This window comes from Primulina eburnea, chromosome 18 (genome assembly GCF_022965805.1).
Source record: "Primulina eburnea isolate SZY01 chromosome 18, ASM2296580v1, whole genome shotgun sequence".
In the NCBI taxonomy this organism is placed as follows: domain Eukaryota; kingdom Viridiplantae; phylum Streptophyta; class Magnoliopsida; order Lamiales; family Gesneriaceae; genus Primulina; species Primulina eburnea.
In genome coordinates this window covers 10667710-10688271 of record NC_133118.1, presented here as the reverse complement: position 1 = coordinate 10688271, position 20562 = coordinate 10667710, and the positions used below count along the sequence as shown (strand labels likewise).

At 39.3% G+C, this 20562-nt stretch overlaps 1 protein-coding gene across 3 annotated transcripts; it reads right to left on the bottom strand.

Annotated features, from left to right (window-relative positions):
• Positions 1-664: 664 nt before the first annotated feature.
• Positions 665-18982, bottom strand: LOC140819923 (alpha N-terminal protein methyltransferase 1). Of its 3 annotated transcripts, none has more exons than XM_073180201.1 (9): positions 18716-18982; positions 18479-18623; positions 18095-18153; positions 17539-17658; positions 2134-2235; positions 1505-1559; positions 1285-1382; positions 1005-1164; positions 665-903 (listed from the first exon to the last, which is right to left on the bottom strand). In XM_073180201.1, exons 1-8 carry the CDS (start codon positions 18962-18964, stop codon positions 1039-1041), a joined length of 954 nt encoding a protein of 317 aa, XP_073036302.1. In that variant the 5' UTR covers positions 18965-18982; the 3' UTR covers positions 665-903; positions 1005-1038. The 3 variants fall into 3 exon arrangements, with proteins under 3 accessions (XP_073036302.1, XP_073036303.1, XP_073036300.1); XM_073180202.1 differs by having other exon boundaries at positions 1016-1164; XM_073180199.1 differs by having other exon boundaries at positions 665-1164.
• Between the last annotated feature and the right edge of the window lie 1580 nt (positions 18983-20562).

The window sequence follows — 20562 nt, the reverse complement described above, 5'->3', positions numbered from 1 at the left end:
ACTTATTAAATTAAATGTAATTGTAATATATTTAATGAGCTTGTAGGAATACAAGTCCAACATTCTAATTAATTAAAGTTGTTTAATTGACTTTAAAACATTAATTAATTTGACTGGTCCAATTAATTAATTAAACTAGTTGAATTAGTCAAATTAATTAACTAAGCTCATTAATGTTTAATTAAAGAAGTCTAAACCTATAATTAAGAATACTAGGTTAAAGACTCATGATTTAAAAAAGAGATACAAAACCCTAGCCTCCACACTCTGATTTTCGAAAATCAATTCTCGAAATTCTCCAAAAATTTGTCATCTCAAGCTTAAAATAATTTTAGGGTTTGAGCCGGTTTTTGGATTATTGATCTCAACGATAAAATTTCTCTAAATTTTTTAATACAATTTAGAAGAAGAATAAATATTTCAGTTGTGGACTTGATTGGATATCAAGAAGATATACTACAAGAACTATCTCTGCCAATCCCGAAATAATTGGTGCCTAATGATTTATTCACTAAAGGTATATTCTTAAACATCCTATTAATTTTATTTTGTTCAAATCATACGAGTACACAAAGACGATATTTGAATTTCAAATAAATTTTTTTAAAATTTCTACTGCGTTTTAGACACAAAAAAACCGATTTCCAGCAAAATTAACAAACTGAAAAAAAAATTACTCATAGCATACAACCATTGATATATAGTAAGTATCAAGGTGTGAATATTTTTCATAAAATATATGCTACTCACGAATTTAAAGGTAACAAGCCAAACAAAGAAGAATCCATTCGCTCTTACAATCGTCCAATGGACGAATTGAGCAAGCTGAAACTTGGATGTATTTAGATAGTATTCTTTTCTCATTACCTGAATTGGGTGTCATTTGAATTCAATTCCTAGAGCCTGCACGACCACGAGCCCAATGAAAATGAGATTAAGACTAACATCTACACACAGAAAAAAAAAAAAAAAAAAAAAAACCTTAGGAGTTAGTCTTGGTTTACAAAAATAGTACAATAATGTGATTGTTGATAATCATTAGATGATTCCAGGTCTTTTGGGTAGCTTCTTTGCTGATCTTGGCATGCCAACTCTCAGAGAAGATTCACCTGTCAATGCATACATCTTTACAGGGAATAATCCGTCTGGGAATCCCTTTTGATCCTGAAAAAATCGAAAACCAACTTGAAATTCGTCATAAAATATGTATATAGTATCAACTATCAAGCACTCAAGGGTGCTAGCTTTTCTACCATATTACAGAATTGGGATATGGCAACATACCTTCATTCTATATATATTCAGTCCACACTGCTTGAAAAGCTGCTTGAAATACAAGTGCGATCTGGTGACACTCTTGTCTTCTTTATCCAAAACAAAACCTTGGAAAAAATTTAATGAAAGTGAGAAACGACAATTACTTGATCTCAAACCATGGAGAACATGACCCACACATGCATCATTCAGGAAAGTACATGGATTGAAGGGGGAAAAGATTTATTACCACTTCTAGCAACGTTCTCCTTCAGAACAAAAAGTCCACCGCGCTTTAGACCAACCTATGGGAAAGGATACACCATGCATCATGACGAGCTCAATAAATGTATAAACTACTAAGGAAAATGTGGTCAAACCACACTTCAAATTTCTTACAACACCACAATACTCCGAGTTCCTTGAGATTTGAATGTCAAAATATACATGTTTGATTTAGCCTTTTATACTTTCGATGGCAATAAATCTTGTTAACCTTAAAAAATGTCCTTCAGATAGTTGAAAATTACCACATTATCTTATTTCCGAAACTAACAAGGATCTCCACTGTACAAGATTCATTGGCAAACAAAAGATTTTCTACAGAGTTCCACACCAACTCTTGCTATTACAGAAGCCGCAGAACAGGTCCAAAACATCCCAAGTGATCAGTAAAATTATCATAGAACTGTATTAAATAACATAGAATGGTAGAATAGATTAGAAATATTTACAGGACTCTTACATTCATAGAATGCATGCCCACGTGGACAAGATTAAATCTGATCTTAGAGAAAAAATCAAATATTCAACATTATTGAAACTGTAATAATCTTTCTCTATGTACATTGCTACTTCAAATAGAGAGAATCTTCTCACCGTTGCTCTTTTAAAAAATGATACAAAGTCGTCGTCTGAAAGATGTCCAATACACCACTGCACCCATATGACATCATACCTCTCTGCTTCAGGGGTGAACTCCTAAAAAGAATGCCAAGGAGACCCAGAGACTATTCGATTAGATGAACTACAATACATCGATTTAGATTCCACGGAAAAAATGTTAAAAGTGGAATATCAGATAAACATTGAAAATGATTTGGCAAATTGAAATTTATAACTTCTAGAAATACAGATAATAAAAAACAATCTCTGAGACTGAAGGGACTTCGGCACTTCTTAGCTCTCCTTGGCGGCTAGGTCATTTCTTGTGTTTTCTTTCATTCTCTTTTACTCTCAGATTTCATTACACTAATAATTTTCTAGTTGATTTTATGAAATTGCGCCGCTAACTTCTAATTTTTGGTTGGAAGACGATACTTTGTTATTTTATTTCCTCGTAAGAATTAAATAAGTTCTATATTGTTTAATTTTGGCTTGAGTATCAAGTGAGTGTTTGCTTTTATTGATCATGCTTGTGTGCTTGATTATTAGCCTTATCAACTGATATTTTTCATGCAATCTAAGTTCAAATTAGATGTCAAATCTACAATTGTTTGATCCATCTAAGTTTTGAAGCAACTTTCATGAGAGCCCGGGCATCCGATAGCCCGGGGAGGAGATGTCTCCGGCGTTCACCTACCCGGCTTCTGATGAACCCTTCCTGCAGATTCCCCCCGATTTGGGCCATCTGTTCAAATCTCAGAAATCCACTTACATCCTCCACTTCCCCATAGCTTTCAGGACAAAAACCACATTCGAGAGCCAGGTAGGAAATTGTACCTCCCGAATGTGACCGGCCCCCCGCAACTCCTACACCTGTTCGTCAATGACTTTTATCTTTTTCAAGACCAAAATGTCTCTTCTTTTGTTTGACAGGTCGAGATCCCGATATAATGTTCAATTTATACTCAACCACTTGGGGTGAGATCCCGACTAGTTCCTGTTGAGACCAAGAAAAAACACAGACGTTAGCTTTTTAACAAGCCAAAAGACTAACCCGGGTGGAGAAGTTGAGATCTCGGGCCACCCGGAACTGCTTCCCTAGCTCAATCTCCACTGTTTCCTTCCCTTCCTCGGCAACAAAATGCAATTCTCTTTCCTCAGTCATCTTCTTCTTTGCTTGGATTGCTTGCTTTCTCTTATCTTCCCTCCTAGCCTTCTTCTGATCCACTCGGACCATTTCTCCATAACACTTCCGAGAAGAAGGCTGATCTCCCCTGACTTCACCGACCTGACCTCGCACTGAGAATTTGATTTTCTAATGTTAGGTGGAGGCCATACCCGGTCACTTACTAAGACCATGGACCCGTACCGGTCACTTACTAAGACCAGGGACCCGTATCCTGGCCCGGAGACCCGTACCCCGGTCACTTACTAAGATCAAGGATCCATACCCTGGCCCGGGGACTCGTACCCCGGTCATCTACTAAGCAGAGCCCCAGGGATATGTTCAAAAGAATCTAAAACTTAAGATATTCTTGATAAAGACTGTTATTATAAAGAAACACGGTTTCTTAGGAAATTTGCCAGGTTATTTAAAGAGGCCCGAGCCATTTCTAATACTTAGAATATATTTTTGACGTTGTCTACTTATCCAACCAGATTACTAGGAAAAGAAATGAAATAAAAGAGAAACTACATTGTGCCCGGAAGCCCAAAAAAAAAAAGAAAAAAAACCCTACTCTATTTACGCCTCCGGGTCTGATTTATCTTTCTCCTCCTCTTCATCCTCCGGGAGAGAAGCAACAACTTTAAGCAAATCAGGGAAGTCTTCCCGGTCATGAGGAACGAGGCCTTCTCTTGAAACTGCTCAAGACATTTGTTGAAGCCCAGGTCAAAATAGACGAAGGCCTTGTCAGCCACCATTTTCTTAAACTCCAGGTACTTCAAAAATTGAGCCATCTTCTTCTCATGGGAAGTCTTCACAAGCTCCAGAGCAGCAGTTGCCTCTTCAGCTCGATCCCGGGAGGATTCCGCCTCTTCCCTAGCTGCTTGCACCTCCAGACGAGCGGTCTCTGAGATGACTCCAACTCAGATCGAGCCGCAGCAAGTTCCGTTTGGGCCAGATCTAGCTGTTTCCAGGTGGCCTTCTCCCGGTTTAACTATAGCTTGTGGAGCTCTCTCACCCGGTCCAATTCCACCAGGAGTTGATCATGCAGATATGAGCATTTGCAAGCCCTGCAATCAAAGGAAAAAATTAAAAAGTTGGCAACAACCAGGTAAAAATAATAGTAACAAAAGCCACTTACAGAAAAAGACTGGGCAACCCCCTCGTATAGCTTCTGGTTGGGGTGAAGTCCCCTGAGCTGCTCGACCTCCTCGGGACGAAGAAGACCCCGCACCATCCTGGTAAGGTCCGTGCTGATTTCATCACCAAAAATGTTTGGCAAGACCAGGGGCACTTCACCTTGTGAAGCAAAGAGACCGGTAGGTGAGCCGGGTTGGAGGTGTGACCAGGCAGTTATCTCGGGCCCTCCCTCGAGTATGGTGATCAAGGGAGCCGTCTCAGTGATCGGCTCCAACGAGGCTTTCCTCTTGCGGTGATTCAGAGGAGCCGGATCCTCCTCGCTGACCAATGAAGTGGTCCCCTCCGCGTTTGGGACAGTTTCCTCCCGGGACTCAGCCTCAGCCCGGACTTGCTTCTACTCGGTCTTTTTTCAGGCGGCCGCTTCAAGGAGATAGGCCTTGATCATCTCTTCGTCTTCTGCACAGCACTGATGATAAGAAAGATTGGCCCTCTAAAACGTCCCGAGCCTGGTTGATAGGGAAAGAAGTTTGAAATCGCGTGGGAGTTCGGGTTGCTCGGGCATTGAGGATAAGAAGCATGTTGAACAGATCAGGGGGATTGGGAGTTGTAAAATGAAAAATTTGGTTTTCCACCCCTTCAAGGAAGAAGGAATTTCTTTCAGAAAATGGTATTTCATCCGGGCCATAAAGGAAAAAACCCCTCATTAAACGGACAGGAATAAAAGAAATGAAAGATGGAAGGGTTGATCAGGAGACTTTTCATACGGAATAGAATGAAAGTAGCAGCCATGATCCTGAAAGCTTTGGGGTGGAGGTGGTTAATCGGGAGCCCAAAAAGCCGGGCAAACGCTTCGAAAAAATGGTGAACCGGGAACCCGAGCCCATTTTAAGTTGCTCTACAAAGAAAGTTTGAAAGCCCAGGGGTGGGGTATCCTGGTGATCGTTTGGCTCGGGGATTTTGATTTTGTAATTGAAGGGGATTGATCCAAGAGACCTAAGGTCTTCAGAGGTCCCAGGACGAAAATAAGAGGTCACTGTAGAGAACCACAAGGGTCCTATAACCTTGTTCTTCCCTTTGTCCCGAGGACCAGCTGCTCGGGAAGAGGAGGTTGTGGTTTTGGTTTTTTGCTTTTTTGGAAGAAGTCGGAAGGATGGAATAGGGATGGCTATAGGCATGTGGACAGAAGTTTCAGAATGGGTCGGGGATTTGTTCTCCGAAAAACCCTTGGCATTTTGGCCGGAAATAGAAGAAGTGGAGTTTGACATGATCAAAAAAGAAAAAAGGAGGCACCGAGGCAGAGTTAAAGGAAAAATGAACTTGCGATGTGAAGATGGTGGTGAGTGACTGGTAACAGAGAGATCGCTGGAGCTGAGAAACAGAGAAAGCACGTCGCCGGAGGAGAGAAGATGAAGTTCAGAGAAGAAGAGTGCAAGAAGTGAAAAGTCTGAAATAAACTTAGGAAAAAGGTATATATAGGGAAAAAAGTATTAATCTGAGCCGTTGATCGCAAAACAATTGGACTATTGCGATTTACGTGGGGAAATATGCAGGAAATGTGAAAAGACGGGGTCAGAGTACAAGGCGTCATGATGATTTATCTTCTCGGATTACGGAAAGATTATGACGGTTCAAGATTCTAGGGCTTACGTCAGCACTAATGAAATGACACCAGTCCTACCAGCCTAAGGAAGCTAAACGACAAAATATTTCTCATGACAGGGCACACAAGACTAATCGGGACAACGAGTATGACTCTAGCCCGACTATTTAAGAAGGGAGTGATGATACCCTCGGGATAGCCCGGGTTGTGCCTGGGTCATGGACAACCCTTGATACTGAATGGATGGCCCAAATCGGGGGGAATCAGCAGGAAGGGTTCATCAGAAGCCGGGCAGGTGAAAGCCCGGGACGTCTCCTCCCCGGGCTATTGGATGCCTAGGCTCTCATGAAAGTTCCCGGGAACTTTCTACCCGGGTCTACCCCGATGAGAACACCGCACTCGAGTGTACTAGTAAAATAGGATATGGGCGGTTGTCCCATCTCTGACATCGATCCAAGTGGTTGACAAAATCAGACAGGGATGATGTGACTAGTGTGTGACTTGATGTGTCAGAATATAGGATGTGATCATCCGTCATGCTATAATTAGTAGGTAGCATGCAGAACGAGGTCATCATCACTTCTCCTACTATAAATATCAGGTTCTCTCTTTGCATTTAATATATATACAGACTGAATACACGAGCATTCATTACTCATTTGACACCAATATCAATCATCATTTGGTTACATTGGTTTTTTGTTAAAACATTCACTGACTTAAGCATTGGAGTGGCTCCGCCGGACAACCCTCCAGCGACCATTCACTTGGTTGTCTTCTTAAGCGCAGGTCGCCATAGCTGTCCGGGAAAGAAGCTTCTGGTTCAGACAATTCACACTGCACTTATTTTCTTCATTATCTTGATAGCAGATTCAGTGGAGCACCCGACCCAGCACACCTATTTCACTTGGATCGCATCAATTATTCTTACTAGTTTTAATGTCATCTTTTAATTTAAACATTAATTGACCTAATTCGAGTTAATTAATCGGTAAGGTTTAAACTAGAACGCTTGTTTCTGTTTGACTCAAAATAGGGTAACATAGAAATTACATTTTCAATGATGAATATTCAAACATTATTAATTTTAAGAGATTTGATGATCGAGCTAATATATTTCAAAGATGTAGTCAACCTAACAAGACTTGTTTTCATTGACTGTTAGTAAGTTAAATTTTTATTTGCATGCTACTTATCATACTATTAAATTCAATTTTTAATTTACTTGTCCTTGGGATAAATTTAAAAAAATCTCCATATTTTGGTTTTATTGTTTTCAATTTTTAGCACAATAATTTGCACCTCCTCGTGGGAATGATCCCCTACTCACGCAACTTCATTTTAATTAATTTGATTGAGATAGATTAATTTGAGTGAGATACGACCGAATCGCTACCAGATTATAAAGAAACGAACCTAGGAATTGCCTAGTTATCAAGTTACCAATCACGTGTTAGAGTAGGTGCACGTCGAGACTCGAGCCAAGTGTTGGCCGAATGTTCACGATGAAACTCTATGTATAAACGATCTTTATTTTAATAATATTTGAATTTATTATATTGGCGCATCTTTATCTGTATACCCATGCTAGTTGCATAGATAAAGTCCTTGAATATACAAATAGTAGAAAGAATATGAGATGCTCATATAATGAGTATCATGAAACTCATATTTGTAATACTGTATATTCTAAACGGTTCCTAGTCGATTCAGCCGCCAATAAGAAGGATATAGGCCGCTCGAGTTAGAGACTAGTATCTGCGATGTGAGTACCATGTTTCATTGGTAGGGGACATTGTGATGTCCGAGCATGCAGATAGGTGCTCCTGGTAGAGTGCACTGAACAACCCTCTATAAAGGACTTTCCAAGTGGTTCTCACTTATCGAGTGGAAAAGTCCTAGTTTATGGTTGTACACCATTAGTCCTTATGACCCGGGACAACATTGAGACTCTATGTGCTAGCGTTTCACTTTGACTTGTTTACCGACTCTTGTGGGGTCATCAGGTGGCAAGGTTGGGTGTTACAGCGAAACATATAGGAGTCGATACATTGTAGTCGGGGATTCACCGCTTACCTACGGGTATGGAATATGGATATCCTATGTGTTTTCATGTGCGTGTAGTTTGAAATCTCTGATCAGAGTATGGTTGTAATTATGAAAGGGGTTTCATAGATTACACCATCGATGCAACTACGACATGACACATAGTATCGATTCATTGACAACTCTCGATAAACCAATTGTTGTCGAATCGGTCGGGATATATGAGTTGAAGGGACCGTACTGTACGCTAACCATAATAGAATGGTTCTTGCAGGCACTATCATTTGATACCTAGGGAATCATGTAAGCGATGCTGCTAGGCGTTTAACATGATGGGTTGGGTAATATCAGACTTGAGTTCTGACGTTCTTATTATCAAGGGGTTGATAAATAAGAATGGAGCAATTGGGGTATGCTCATATAAGGACATGTTTAGTCCTAATCACATGGAGATGTGAACCAAAGGCTAGTCGTATCAATGAACCATTGAAGGCCACACAAGTACTAGCTTTGTAAATCCCGATGAGAAGTAAAATAATTCAATGTGTTGAACGGCTTATAAATGTGTTTATAAGCGTAAAGAAAAATAGAAGTATGACTTCTATGAGAGAAATATAAATTTTAATTTATGGAAGTGTTCCTAAATTAAAATTTGGCCAAGTGAATAATGTATTTGAAAATTGTGATTTTCATAAACATTATTATGGACTAAAATAAATTAATTCAAGTGTTGAATTAAGTAAACACTAGTGGGCCTAGTAGAGTCCAAATAATTAAATTAATTCAAGTGTTGGATTAATTAAATAACATTGGGCCTTGTAGAGCCCAATTGGAAATAATTATTTAACTAGTGGGCTTGAGTAAAATTAAGTAAAGTCTAATTGGGCTCAAATATGTTTGAGACAATTAAAAAGTCCATGGGCCTTGTAAAAGTTACAAGCCCACTAGGGTTTGCATGCTTGGGAGGTGAAGGGGTGTGTATTACTTTTGAATAAAATATTGCATGGCATGCAACTTTTGGATCTAGCTTTTTGCAACCCCAATACTCAACATTCACTCTCATTCTAACCTACCCTTGGCCGAAACCCTCTCTCAATTTTCTCTCAAATTTTTCTCTCCTTTTGTTCTTCAAGGTGTTGGAGAATAAAAGGTCTTCTCTTTGATAAATCCTCAAATATTTCTAGTGCAATATTTGAGGGGGTTTACCTTGTTAGTGGTGGACCTTATTTTGAAGCAAAGGAGGAGGAGCTTGTAGATTTTTCTATCCTTTGAAGAGCTTTGTTGTTTACAACAAAGTTGGAGCCAAACATCAACCTCAAGAGGTTGATAGGTAAAATTCTAAAACACTCTATGAATGTGTTTTTATTGTATTTGTTGCACAAAAACAAGGTGGCCGAAATTTCAGCATTAAATTAAAAATTTTTGACTTCCGTTGCGCTTCCGGCCACCGTAACCGGTCCGCTTTCATCACGTTCACTCATTTACGAAAAAATCTGACTAAAAAAAATTACATTAAAACAACATTCCCCAATCAAATGATACCACTTTCAATAAAAATGTTAACCTTTTTTTCCTTCAATTCTACTAAAAATTTCAGGCAGCTTGTTGCTGCCCGTGAATCTGGGGCTGCCCGAGAATTTCGGGCAGCAAATGGGGCAGCCTTCGGGCTGCCCGAAATCCAGATTTTTAAATAAAAAAAAAATATTTTTGTAGCCGGAATCCGGCGACGGAGCTCCGGCGACGGCGACTAGGGTTTCCAAAAATGTTTTGGACAATCTTAGTGTCATGGGCCTTGATTTGTTGGGCCATTGGATGGCTAACATATTTTGTAAAATTTAAATGGGCCAAAGTATTTTTGGTGAAAAATGAGTTTTGGACCCTTAAGTTTAAATTTACAATTGTTGCATATATTTTCTCATAAAATAAATAATTGAAGTAGGACTTTAATTATTTATAGTAAATTGTGTTTTACAAGAAATTCGATTATAAATAAATTAATTTGAAAGTACACAAATGTGTTTGTATACTTTGTTAATTTAATTTATAATTGTGGCGGTTAGTGATTGGATCAAGATATATAATATTGGATCAATTAATTATTGTGATAATTAATTGATGGTGTATGATATGTGATATTATGCATGAAGGATGATCAAAAGCCCAAGCCCAATTTGCTAGGTGTATGCTAGGATATTTGATGTTGAATGATTGTAATAATTATCAATTTATAAAGTGGGCTTGGTTTATGGCCCGTTCCCACCCCCATGAGATGTATCCCTATTTGCCATGGATATTTAATTGTAAATATTAGTATAGTGGATGATCAAGATTGGAAGATGGTGGTCATGATGATTATGAAGATCGAAGACATGTAAATATTGGAAGCTAATGTAATAGTTGCATTGCATCCCGTGTATTCACCCTAGGATTGGACCTAGGCCCGTGTTTAGCTCACACGGGCCATTAGTTTTGGGCCGATTGATCATCCTTGTTTGTTTACTGTTTATAATATATGCATGATATGTTATAAATAATGAGTATGTGCATTATTATTATGATAATAACAAAGTTGCATGAATCCGGCAAACATACGATCAAACATGGCGAGCTTTTAAAATAAAATTAATGATGAGACCTTTCAAAATTAAAAACTCTCATTTTGAATAAGATTCAAAATTAATATCAAGTCCGAAAAGGGGAATTATAATTTTGTTTATAATTTCCTTGTCTTCCATCGACAATGGGTGCATGATGAACGCTACCCGTACTCGGGGCTCGGCTCATATTATTGGGGGGCCCTGGGTGCCGGAAAGCTGTGACATCCATTGACATGGTGATGTGAACTACGTGGAACTCCCATGATTTCGGCTCATATTATTGGGGGAACTCATGGCGACCGTCCATTAAGGTTCAATATCGATGGGTTAGGCTTGACACGTAAAGATGAACGACGTCATATTATTGGGTCTTAATCAAACGTGAGACAAAAGTATACGTAGAGGGTTGCATGGTGATGCAATTGGAAACTACCTTTTAGGAATTGTGATTGGTTGATATTATTCGGGATCACAATTCGCTAATTGGACCTTACGTATCTTCTGAGGAAAGTGTTTCCCGTTTTCACTAGAGGGTAGTGAAAATGTCAAAACAGTGGGAGCGATAATTTATAAAGTAAAAGTCCAAACTTTATATCTTATTAAATATTTTAAAATAGTCATTAACATTTATCTGTTTTACTTTTCAGTACAATTTTTGACAATGTCTTCGATTCGCAATCCGCTGTCCACAATACTCGACAAACACGTTTTAACCGGACCTAACTATCTCACTTGGCTAAGAAATCTAAAAATTGTCCTAAACTCGGAAAGGATTGCATATACACTCACTGAGTCGCCCCCTGCTGAGGCTCCGACTGACTGCACTCCCGAGGAATTGCAGACCTACAAGGAATGGTGTGACCATGACTTGAAGGCGAGGTGTTATATGCAGGCTTCGATGAACGATGAGCTGCAGAGGCGATTCGAGAATGCAAAGAATGCTGCTGACATTCATTTGCACCTCAAGGAGCTCTTTGGTGAGCAGACTCGGCCTCTAAGGCATGCCACAGTCAAGGAGCTCATCACTTTACGCATGCGAGATGGGGCTTCGGTCCATGAGCAAGGCCTAAAGTTGATTGGGCTCGTGGACAAGCTCGTTGGCATAGATCTGATTTTGCCTTCGGAGTTGACCACGGATGTGTTGCTGCTGTCGTTGCCTAGCTCGTATGATCCTTTTATCGAGAACTTTAATATGAACAAGCTTGAGCCAAGCCTTGAAGAGTTGGTGAACATGCTTGTGACTTTTGAGTCCACAATCGAAAAGGAGAAGCTGGCTCTTTATGTAGGTTCTTCATCTGGCACAAAGAACGATCCACATGGGAAAGGAAAGAAGCGTTCTTTCCAACGTCCCAAAAAGAGCGTGCCCTTGAAGAGGCAAACTCCGGGTCCCGTTGTGGCAGCCGCGCCAGCCAAGGCTGAGAAGACAGTTGACATCTGTCATCACTGCAAGAAGCCGGGACATTGGAGGCGTAACTGCAGGGAATATCTTGCCCAGAAGGGTTCTGGCAAAGGTATGTTCTACATTGAAGTAAATATCTCCATTAACTCTACTTCTTGGGTATTGGATACCGGCTGCGGCTCACATCTCTGTAATGATTTGCAGGTGATGGAAAGAAGTAGGAAGCTCAGGGAAGGTGAGACCTTCTTGAGGATGGGCAATGGAGCAAAGGTTGATGCCAAGGCTGTGGGAGATGTTTATTTATGTTTGAACAATGATTTTAAGTTTGTTTTGAGAAATGTTTTGTTCGTACCAGACTTGATTAAAAACATTATTTCCATTCCTATGCTTGATATTGATGGATTTTCTTGTTTATTTAGTAAAGGTGTTTGCAATATTTACAAGAATGAATGTTTAGTTGGTACCGGAGAACTTGAAAACAATCTCTACACCTTAAAATTGAAAGATATTCCACTTAACAATGTCCAAGCAATAACAACAACAAATAAGCGCAAACAAGATACTCTTAATTCGGCACAATTATGGCATGCTCGATTAGGACATATTTCCTCAAGAAGGATGAACAAGCTAGTGGGAGTTGGCATGTTTGATATGTCCGATATTAATGCTCTCACGACTTGTGAATCCTGTCTAAAAGAAAAGATGACCAAAATTCCCTTTAAGGGCCATGCGGAGCGAGCCAAAGGGTTATTGGATTTGATCCATACCGATGTGTGCGGTCCGCTTAGCATCACCACTAAGCATGGACATGCCTACTTCATCACCTTTACCGATGACTTTTCGAGGTATGGGTATGTGTATTTGATGAAATACAAGTCTGAAGCCTTTGAAAGGTTCAAAGAATTCAGAAGTGAAGTAGAGAATCAATTGGGACGAAGCATCAAGGCACTTCGATCGGATCGAGGTGGTGAGTACTTGAGTGCCGAGTTCCAAGAGTATCTTAGGGAGAATGGGATTCTCTCGCAGTGGACTCCGCCCGCTACACCGCAGTTGAATGGTGTTTCGGAGCGTCGTAACCGGACTTTGATGGACATGGTTCGGTCTATGATGGGGTTCACGGAGTTGCCGCCATTCTTTTGGGGATATGCGCTTGAAACAGCGGCACTGTTGTTGAACAATGTCCATACAAAGGCAGTTGACAAGACTCCATATGAGATATGGATGGGTAAGCCTCCCAAGTATTCTTATCTTAGAATATGGGGGTGTCCTGCTTATGTGAAGCAGGCAGTGGAAGATAAATTGGATAGTCGATCCATTTTATGCTACTTTGTGGGATATCCAAGGAATTCCGTTGGATATTATTTCTATCATCCCCAAGAAACAAAGGTGTTTGTTTCTAGGAATGCAACTTTTTTGGACAAGGAATTTCTATTGGATAGAAAAGGCGAGATGATAGAACTCGAAGAGGTTCGAGAGACACCCACAGTTGTAGAACCCACACCCAATGAGCTAAGTGAGGAGATACAAGCTCCTAGAAGATCCGAGAGAGTCTCGAGACCACCTATGAGGTATGGTCTGCTTCTTGAAGAGGGCCATGATGAGCCTAACCTTGGATGTGATCCAAGGACCTTCAAGGAAGCATTATCTGATGCCGATTCATCCAAATGGCTTGAAGCAATGGAATCTGAGATGAGTTCCATGCATTCGAACCAAGTGTGGAATCTTGTGGATCCACCTGAGGGAACTGTTCCCATAGGGTGTAAATGGATTTACAAGAGGAAACTTGGGGCGGATGGGAAGGTATTGACCTTCAAGGCGCGATTGGTAGCAAAAGGATATACTCAAAGGCAAGGTGTTGACTATGAGGAAACCTTTTCTCCAGTTGCAATGTTCAAGTCCATTAGGATTTTGCTAGCCATAGCTGCATGGTATGACTATTAGATATGGCAGATGGATGTCAAGACTGCCTTCCTTAATGGGGATATTAAGGAAGAGATTTACATGTCTCAACCTATGGTATGCAAACTTCAAAGATCTATTTATGGTCTTAAGCAGGCATCTAGGAGTTGGAACCTCAGATTCGATAGTACAATCAAAGAGTTTGGTTTTAATAAGAATCCTGAGGAACCCTGTGTGTATAAGAAGGTCAGTGGGAGTGCTGTGACATTCCTTGTCTTTATGTTGATGACATTCTACTCATTGGGAATGATGTAGGAATGTTGCAATCAACTAAGATATGGTTAGCAAGTAAGTTCTCGATGCAGGACTTGGTGAAGCATCATTTGTATTGGGAATACAGATCTATAGAGATAGATCAAGAAGATTGCTTGGTCTCACCCAGTCCACATACATTGATACCATCGTGAAGCGGTTCTCGATGGATGAGTCCAAGAGAGGACATCTACCAATGTGTCATGGCGTGTCCCTATCCAAGTCTATGTCTCCCAAGACTGATGCAGAGATAGCGGCGATGACACGAATTCCGTATGCTTCGGCTATTGGTAGTATCATGTATGGGATGATATCTACACGTCCTGACGTGGCATTTGCACTAAGTGTAGTGAGTAGATATCAATCCAACCCTGGTCTTCCACACTGGAAAGCTGTGAAAGACATCCTCAAGTATTTGAGAAGGACCAGTAAGTTGTTTTTGGTCTATGGGGGTGGAGAACTAAAATTGGAAGGCTATACCGACTCTAGCTTCCAAAGCGATATCGATGACTCGAAGTCAACCTCCGGATTCATATTCATGCTCAATGGTGGTGCTGTCTCTTGGAAGAGTTCCAAGCAAGACAGTACTGGGGATTCCACCACTGAGGCAGAATATATTGCTGCATCGGCTGCAGCAAAGGAGGCTGTTTGGGTTAGGAATTTCGTCCAAGAGCTGGGCGTCATTCCTAATGGAGTTGCTCCTATCCCGGTGATGTGTGACAAGTTGACAACACGGGAGCCATAGCTCAGGCGAAGGAGCCAAGGTCTCATCAGAAGTCCAAACATGTATTGAGAAAGTACCACATCCTCAGAGAGATCGTGGAAAGAGGAGATGTCACGATTGACAAAGTCGGCTCCGCAGATAATGTTGTTGATCTGTTTACTAAGCCTTTACCTGGACCATCATTCGAGAAGCATCGCGAATCAATGGGTTTGAAGTATATGGGTAGTTGGCTCTAGTGCAAGTGGGAGATTGTTAGAGTAGGTGCACGTCGAGCCAAGTGTTGGCCGAGTGTTCACGATGAAACTCTATGTATAAACGATCTTTATTTTAATAATATTTGAATTTATTATATTGGCGCATCTTTATCTGTATACCCATGCTAGTTGCATAGATAAAGTCCTTGAATATACAAATAGTAGAAAGAATATGAGATGCTCATATGATGAGTATCATGAAACTCATATTTGTAATACTGTATATTCTAAACGGTTCCTAGTCGATTCAGCCGCCAATAAGAAGGATATAGGCCGCTCGAGTTAGAGACTAGTATCTGCGATGTGAGTACCATGTTTCATTGGTAGGGGACATTGTGATGTCCGAGCATGCAGATAGGTGCTCCTGGTAGAGTGCACTGAACAACCCTCTATAAAGGACTTTCCAAGTGGTTCTCACTTATCGAGTGGAAAAGTCCTAGTTTATGGTTGTACACCATTAGTCCTTATGACCCGGGACAACATTGAGACTCTATGTGCTAGCGTTTCACTTTGACTTGTTTACCGACTCTTGTGGGGTCATCAGGTGGCAAGGTTGGGTGTTACGGCGAAACATATAGGAGTCGATGCATTGTAGTCGGGGATTCACCGCTTACCTACGGGTATGGAATATGGATATCCTATGTGTTTTCATGTGCGTGTAGTTTGAAATCTCTGATCAGAGTATGGTTGTAATTATGAAAGGGTTTTCATATATTACACCATCGATGCAACTACGACATGACACGTAGTATCGATTCATTGACAACTCTCGATAAACCAATGGTTGTCGAATCGGTCGGGATATATGAGTTGAAGGGACCGTACTGTACGCTAACCATAATAAAATGGTTCTTGCAGGCACTATCATTTGATACCTAGGGAATCATGTAAGCGATGCTGCTATGCGTTTAACATGATGGGTTGGGTAATATCAGACTTGAGTTCTGACGTTCTTATTATCAAGGGGTTGATAAATAAGAATGGAGCAATTGGGGTATGCTCATATAAGGACATGTTTAGTCCTAATCACATGGAGATGTGAACCCACGGCTAGTCGTATCAATGAACCATTGAGGGCCACACAAGTACTAGCTTTGTAAATCCCGATGAGAAGTAAAATAGTTCAATGTGTTGAACGGCTTATAAATGTGTTTATAAGCGTAAAGAAAAATAGAAGTATGACTTCTATGAGAGAAATATAAATTTTAATTTATGGAAGTGTTCCTAAATTAAAATTTGGCCAAGTGAATAATGTATTTGAAAATTGTGATTTTCATAAACATTATTATGGACTAAATTAAATTAATTCAAGTGTTGAATTAATTAAACACTAGTGGGCCTAGTAGAGTCCAAATAATTAAATTAATTCAAGTGTTGGATTAATTAAATAACATTGGGCCTTGTAGAGCCCAATTGGAAATAATTATTTAACTAGTGGGCTTGAGTAAAATCAAGTAAAGTCTAATTGGGCTCAAATATGTTGAGACAATTAAAAAGTCCACGGGCCTTGTAAAAGTTACAAGCCCACTAGGGTTTGCATGCTTGGGAGGTGAAGGGGTGTGTATTATTTTTGAATAAAATATTGCATGGCATGCAACTTTTGGATCTAGCTTTTTGCAACCCCAATACTCAACATTCACCTTGGCCGAAACCCTCTCTCAATTTTCTCTCAAATTTTTCTCTCCTTTTGTTCTTCAAGGTGTTGGAGAATAAAAGGTCTTCTCTTTAATAAATCCTCAAATATTTCTAGTGCAATATTTGAGGGGGTTTACCTTGTTAGTGGTGGGCCTTATTTTGAAGCAAAGGAGGAGGAGCTTGTAGATTTTTCTATCCTTTGAAGAGCTTTGTTGTTTACAACAAAGTTGGAGCCAAACATCAACCTCAAGAGGTTGATAGGTAAAATTCTAAAACACTCTATGAATGTGTTTTTATTGTATTTGTTGCACAAAAACAAGGTGGCCGAAATTTTAGCATTAAAATTAAAAAAATTTTACTTCTGTTGCGCTTCCTGCCACCGTAACCGGTCCGCTTTCATCACGTTCACTCATTTACGAAAAAATCTGACTAAAACAAATTACATTAAAACAACATTCCCCAATCAAATGATACCACTTTCAATAAAAATGTTAAGCTTTTTTCCTTCATTTCTACTAAAATGGTCACATTGCCAAGAGGGAAAACTGATATTAACAGAGTACCAACTTCAATACCTTTTGCAAATGATAACTATATTTTAGACAATAAATATAAAAAAACATTCTACCTGAAGTGGAACATCGAAAAAGTTGACAGCTTTGTGCTCCTCCGTCACGATCAAACTTTCTGGTGCCAAATTTATACGAGCAGCATCTAAAAAATGTGCAACAGGCTCAAGAAGGTCAACCTGGATCGTAACAAGTACAACAACAATTACAAAGATAATACATAAAATTTGAAATTTACATTCAATATGCCCACAATACATACCGCATTCAGGGACCAGAACTTAAAAGATACAGCGAAAGCATCATCTTTGTTGCAATTAAAAACATGATGCCTTCAACTTGCCTACCATCAGAGAACTTACCCATGAAACAATCCTGACTACTTAGGTTTCATGTAATAAGAAGGGGAAAAAACGAAGTGAAGAACTAAAAACAACAAATGAAAAGAAAACATAATTATAGTCTATGAAACAATAAAAGACGAGGAAAAAAACAAATGGGAAGAATTATTCGTGGCATCATGTAGTGGTGCCATTCTCCCTCTAGAATAACATGGTATTGGCAATTCAGATGTACCACATAAAGCAATATGTACACAAGGGTTAGGAGAACTACCTCATTGAAATATTTAATAAGAAGGTTCTTGGATATCCTCCCAATTCCCGAGCCACAATCTACCAGGATTTGCAGAAAACAGTCAATTTTAAAACAGCAGCCAGTGAAGACAGACTCTTTCGCTAAATAGTTCGAGAGCAGAATGTTATAAAGAATCACAATATCAGTTGAAGAAGCAATCTAGAAAATACCCTAACCAACTATTAGATGCAGCTACCTACTTGGTTTTCCACGAAAACAGAGCTTCAAAACACAAACCTCGAAGCATTTAATCGATAGATAAATGGTGAGCGTTTTCGTGAAAAGATGTTTGTTGAAGACAGATGTAATAAAAATACAAGTATTTACAAATCTCTAAGCGGATTTTAGGACGATGAAGGTTACCAAGAGCAACGAGATTTTGGCCTCTGCCAGCATTAGGAAATCTTTCACTCAAAATCGTGTTCAAGAACGCCTCACTGGCCACAATATCAGCTTCGTTGATATTCGCATAGCCTCCCATTACTCCATCCATTGTAGCCTCCACACCCTATTCCTCCCCGACCGACCAAGACAATCACCAAATAAATACAAGTAAAAATAAATACAAAAAATTGATTAAAAAAAATCGGGGCTCCATACTTGCCAATAGCCGACGCCTTGGGAGTACCACTGGGATTTCTTCAGAGGATCTGCTTCTCCCACCTCTTCACGCCACATTTCCTGTGCATTCTTGAATTCACGGCCGTCGGAATCTATCCCACCGCCGTCCATATCGAGTTCCACCCTCAATTTCAACAATCTCCAAGAAAACTTCAAGTGAATTGGGCGTGGGCGTACTAGCTGCGGCCGATGGAGAAATTTGATAATCGGGAGTCCATTGTATTCCATTCCAAAGATAAATTTACGACCATATAAATATAAATTAAATTAAGAATCTAGAATCTAAATTTTTTAGGGGTAAATTTGAAAAAAAATATTTCTGATAAACTTAGTTTTAACACAAAAACTTATATCAAACTGTCTCACAGGTAAATTTTGTTAAACGGATATTTTATATTGATCATCCACTAAAAAGTATTATTTTTTATGATAAATATACTAATTTTGTATTGTAAATATGGACATGATTGATCAATCTCAGTAATAAAGATCCGTGAAATCGTCTTATGAAAGACCTACTCTAGTTTTAACTTCCTACATCGACAAATTTACATTTTTGTCTTTTTATTATTTAAATAAATATATAGTTTTCTCCACCAAAATAATTTTATCTTCTCCATCTACCAAATTAATACTTATTGGGTTTCAGATACTTGATTTCGCTTTTTGAATACTCCAAATATATAAGAAAATATTATATTTTGGATTAATCACCATAAATTCAGTCATTATTGACTTTTCATTAAAAATACATAGGATGAGTTATTCATGTCATTTTATTTTTTAAAAAAAACATATTTCATCGTTCATCATGAAATAAGATTAATTTTTTTTTACCTACAAAATATCTATTTTGGAATTTCAGATGCTTGATTTGGCTATTTGAAGACTCTAAATGCGTAAGAAAATATTAGATTTTCGAACGATCGCCATAAATTCAGTCATTGTTAGTTTTTTCATTGAAAATGTGTTAAGATGACTTATTCATGTCATCTAATTTTTGAAAAAATATTTTTTCTCATTCATCGTGGAATTAGAAAAATTACTTATTTTATTCGAAAACGTACCTATTTTGGGGTTCCAGATCTTTGTATAAAGAGTATCGGATTAAAGTCAACAAATACTTGATTTTACTCCATAAATACTCATATCCAATTATTTAGGGATGTCAAAATATAGTTTGAAGTTAATATGAATGGCACTGATGATGACATTCTTGAAGCAAAAATATGATACCTAAATTAATACAAATAAGACATAATTCGAGTCCACAAATACTTGATTTTACACTTTAATACACAAATTCGATTATTTGAGGATGTGTGTAATGCCCGAAAATTAATCGCTGTTAATTAACGATTATTGAATTATAATTTAATGTGATTATGAAAGGGGCCAACCAAGACAAGATTTGAGGTAATATGTGATAATGTATGTGCGAGGACAATACCTCTTGCGCACATGCGCGACGTGATGCGCGCGCATGCGCAAACGGGCAGAGGGTCTCGCGCATCTGCCCGGTGGGTGTGCGCGCATATGCGCGAGCTGTGCGAGGGTTCAAAGTCATTTTCCAGAGAAGTAGGCGCACATGCGCGACGGGGAGCGCGCCCATGCGCGAGATGTCCAGTAGCCAAAATTGATTTCCAGAGTATGTCGCGCACATGGGCGGAGATTGCACGCGCATCTGCGCGAGCTGCCGAAGGCTGTGATGCGAGAACAGAACGTTGCGCGCACATGCGCGGGATGAAATCGCGCATCTGCGCGAAAGACTTTGGACAAAATTCGAGATTGACACGTAGCAAGTTGCATGCAATATATATATATAA

Coding starts and splice junctions, on each gene's coding strand:
- LOC140819923 (XM_073180199.1), bottom strand. CDS start 18,964: ATGGAATACAATGGACTCCCGATTATCAAATTTCTCCATCGGCCGCAG. Junction 18,154..18,478: donor CCAAAATCTCGTTGCTCTTG/GTAACCTTCATC, acceptor AAATCCTGGTAG/ATTGTGGCTCGGGAATTGGG. Junction 1,560..2,133: donor CATTTTTTAAAAGAGCAACG/GTGAGAAGATTC, acceptor CCTTTCCCATAG/GTTGGTCTAAAGCGCGGTGG.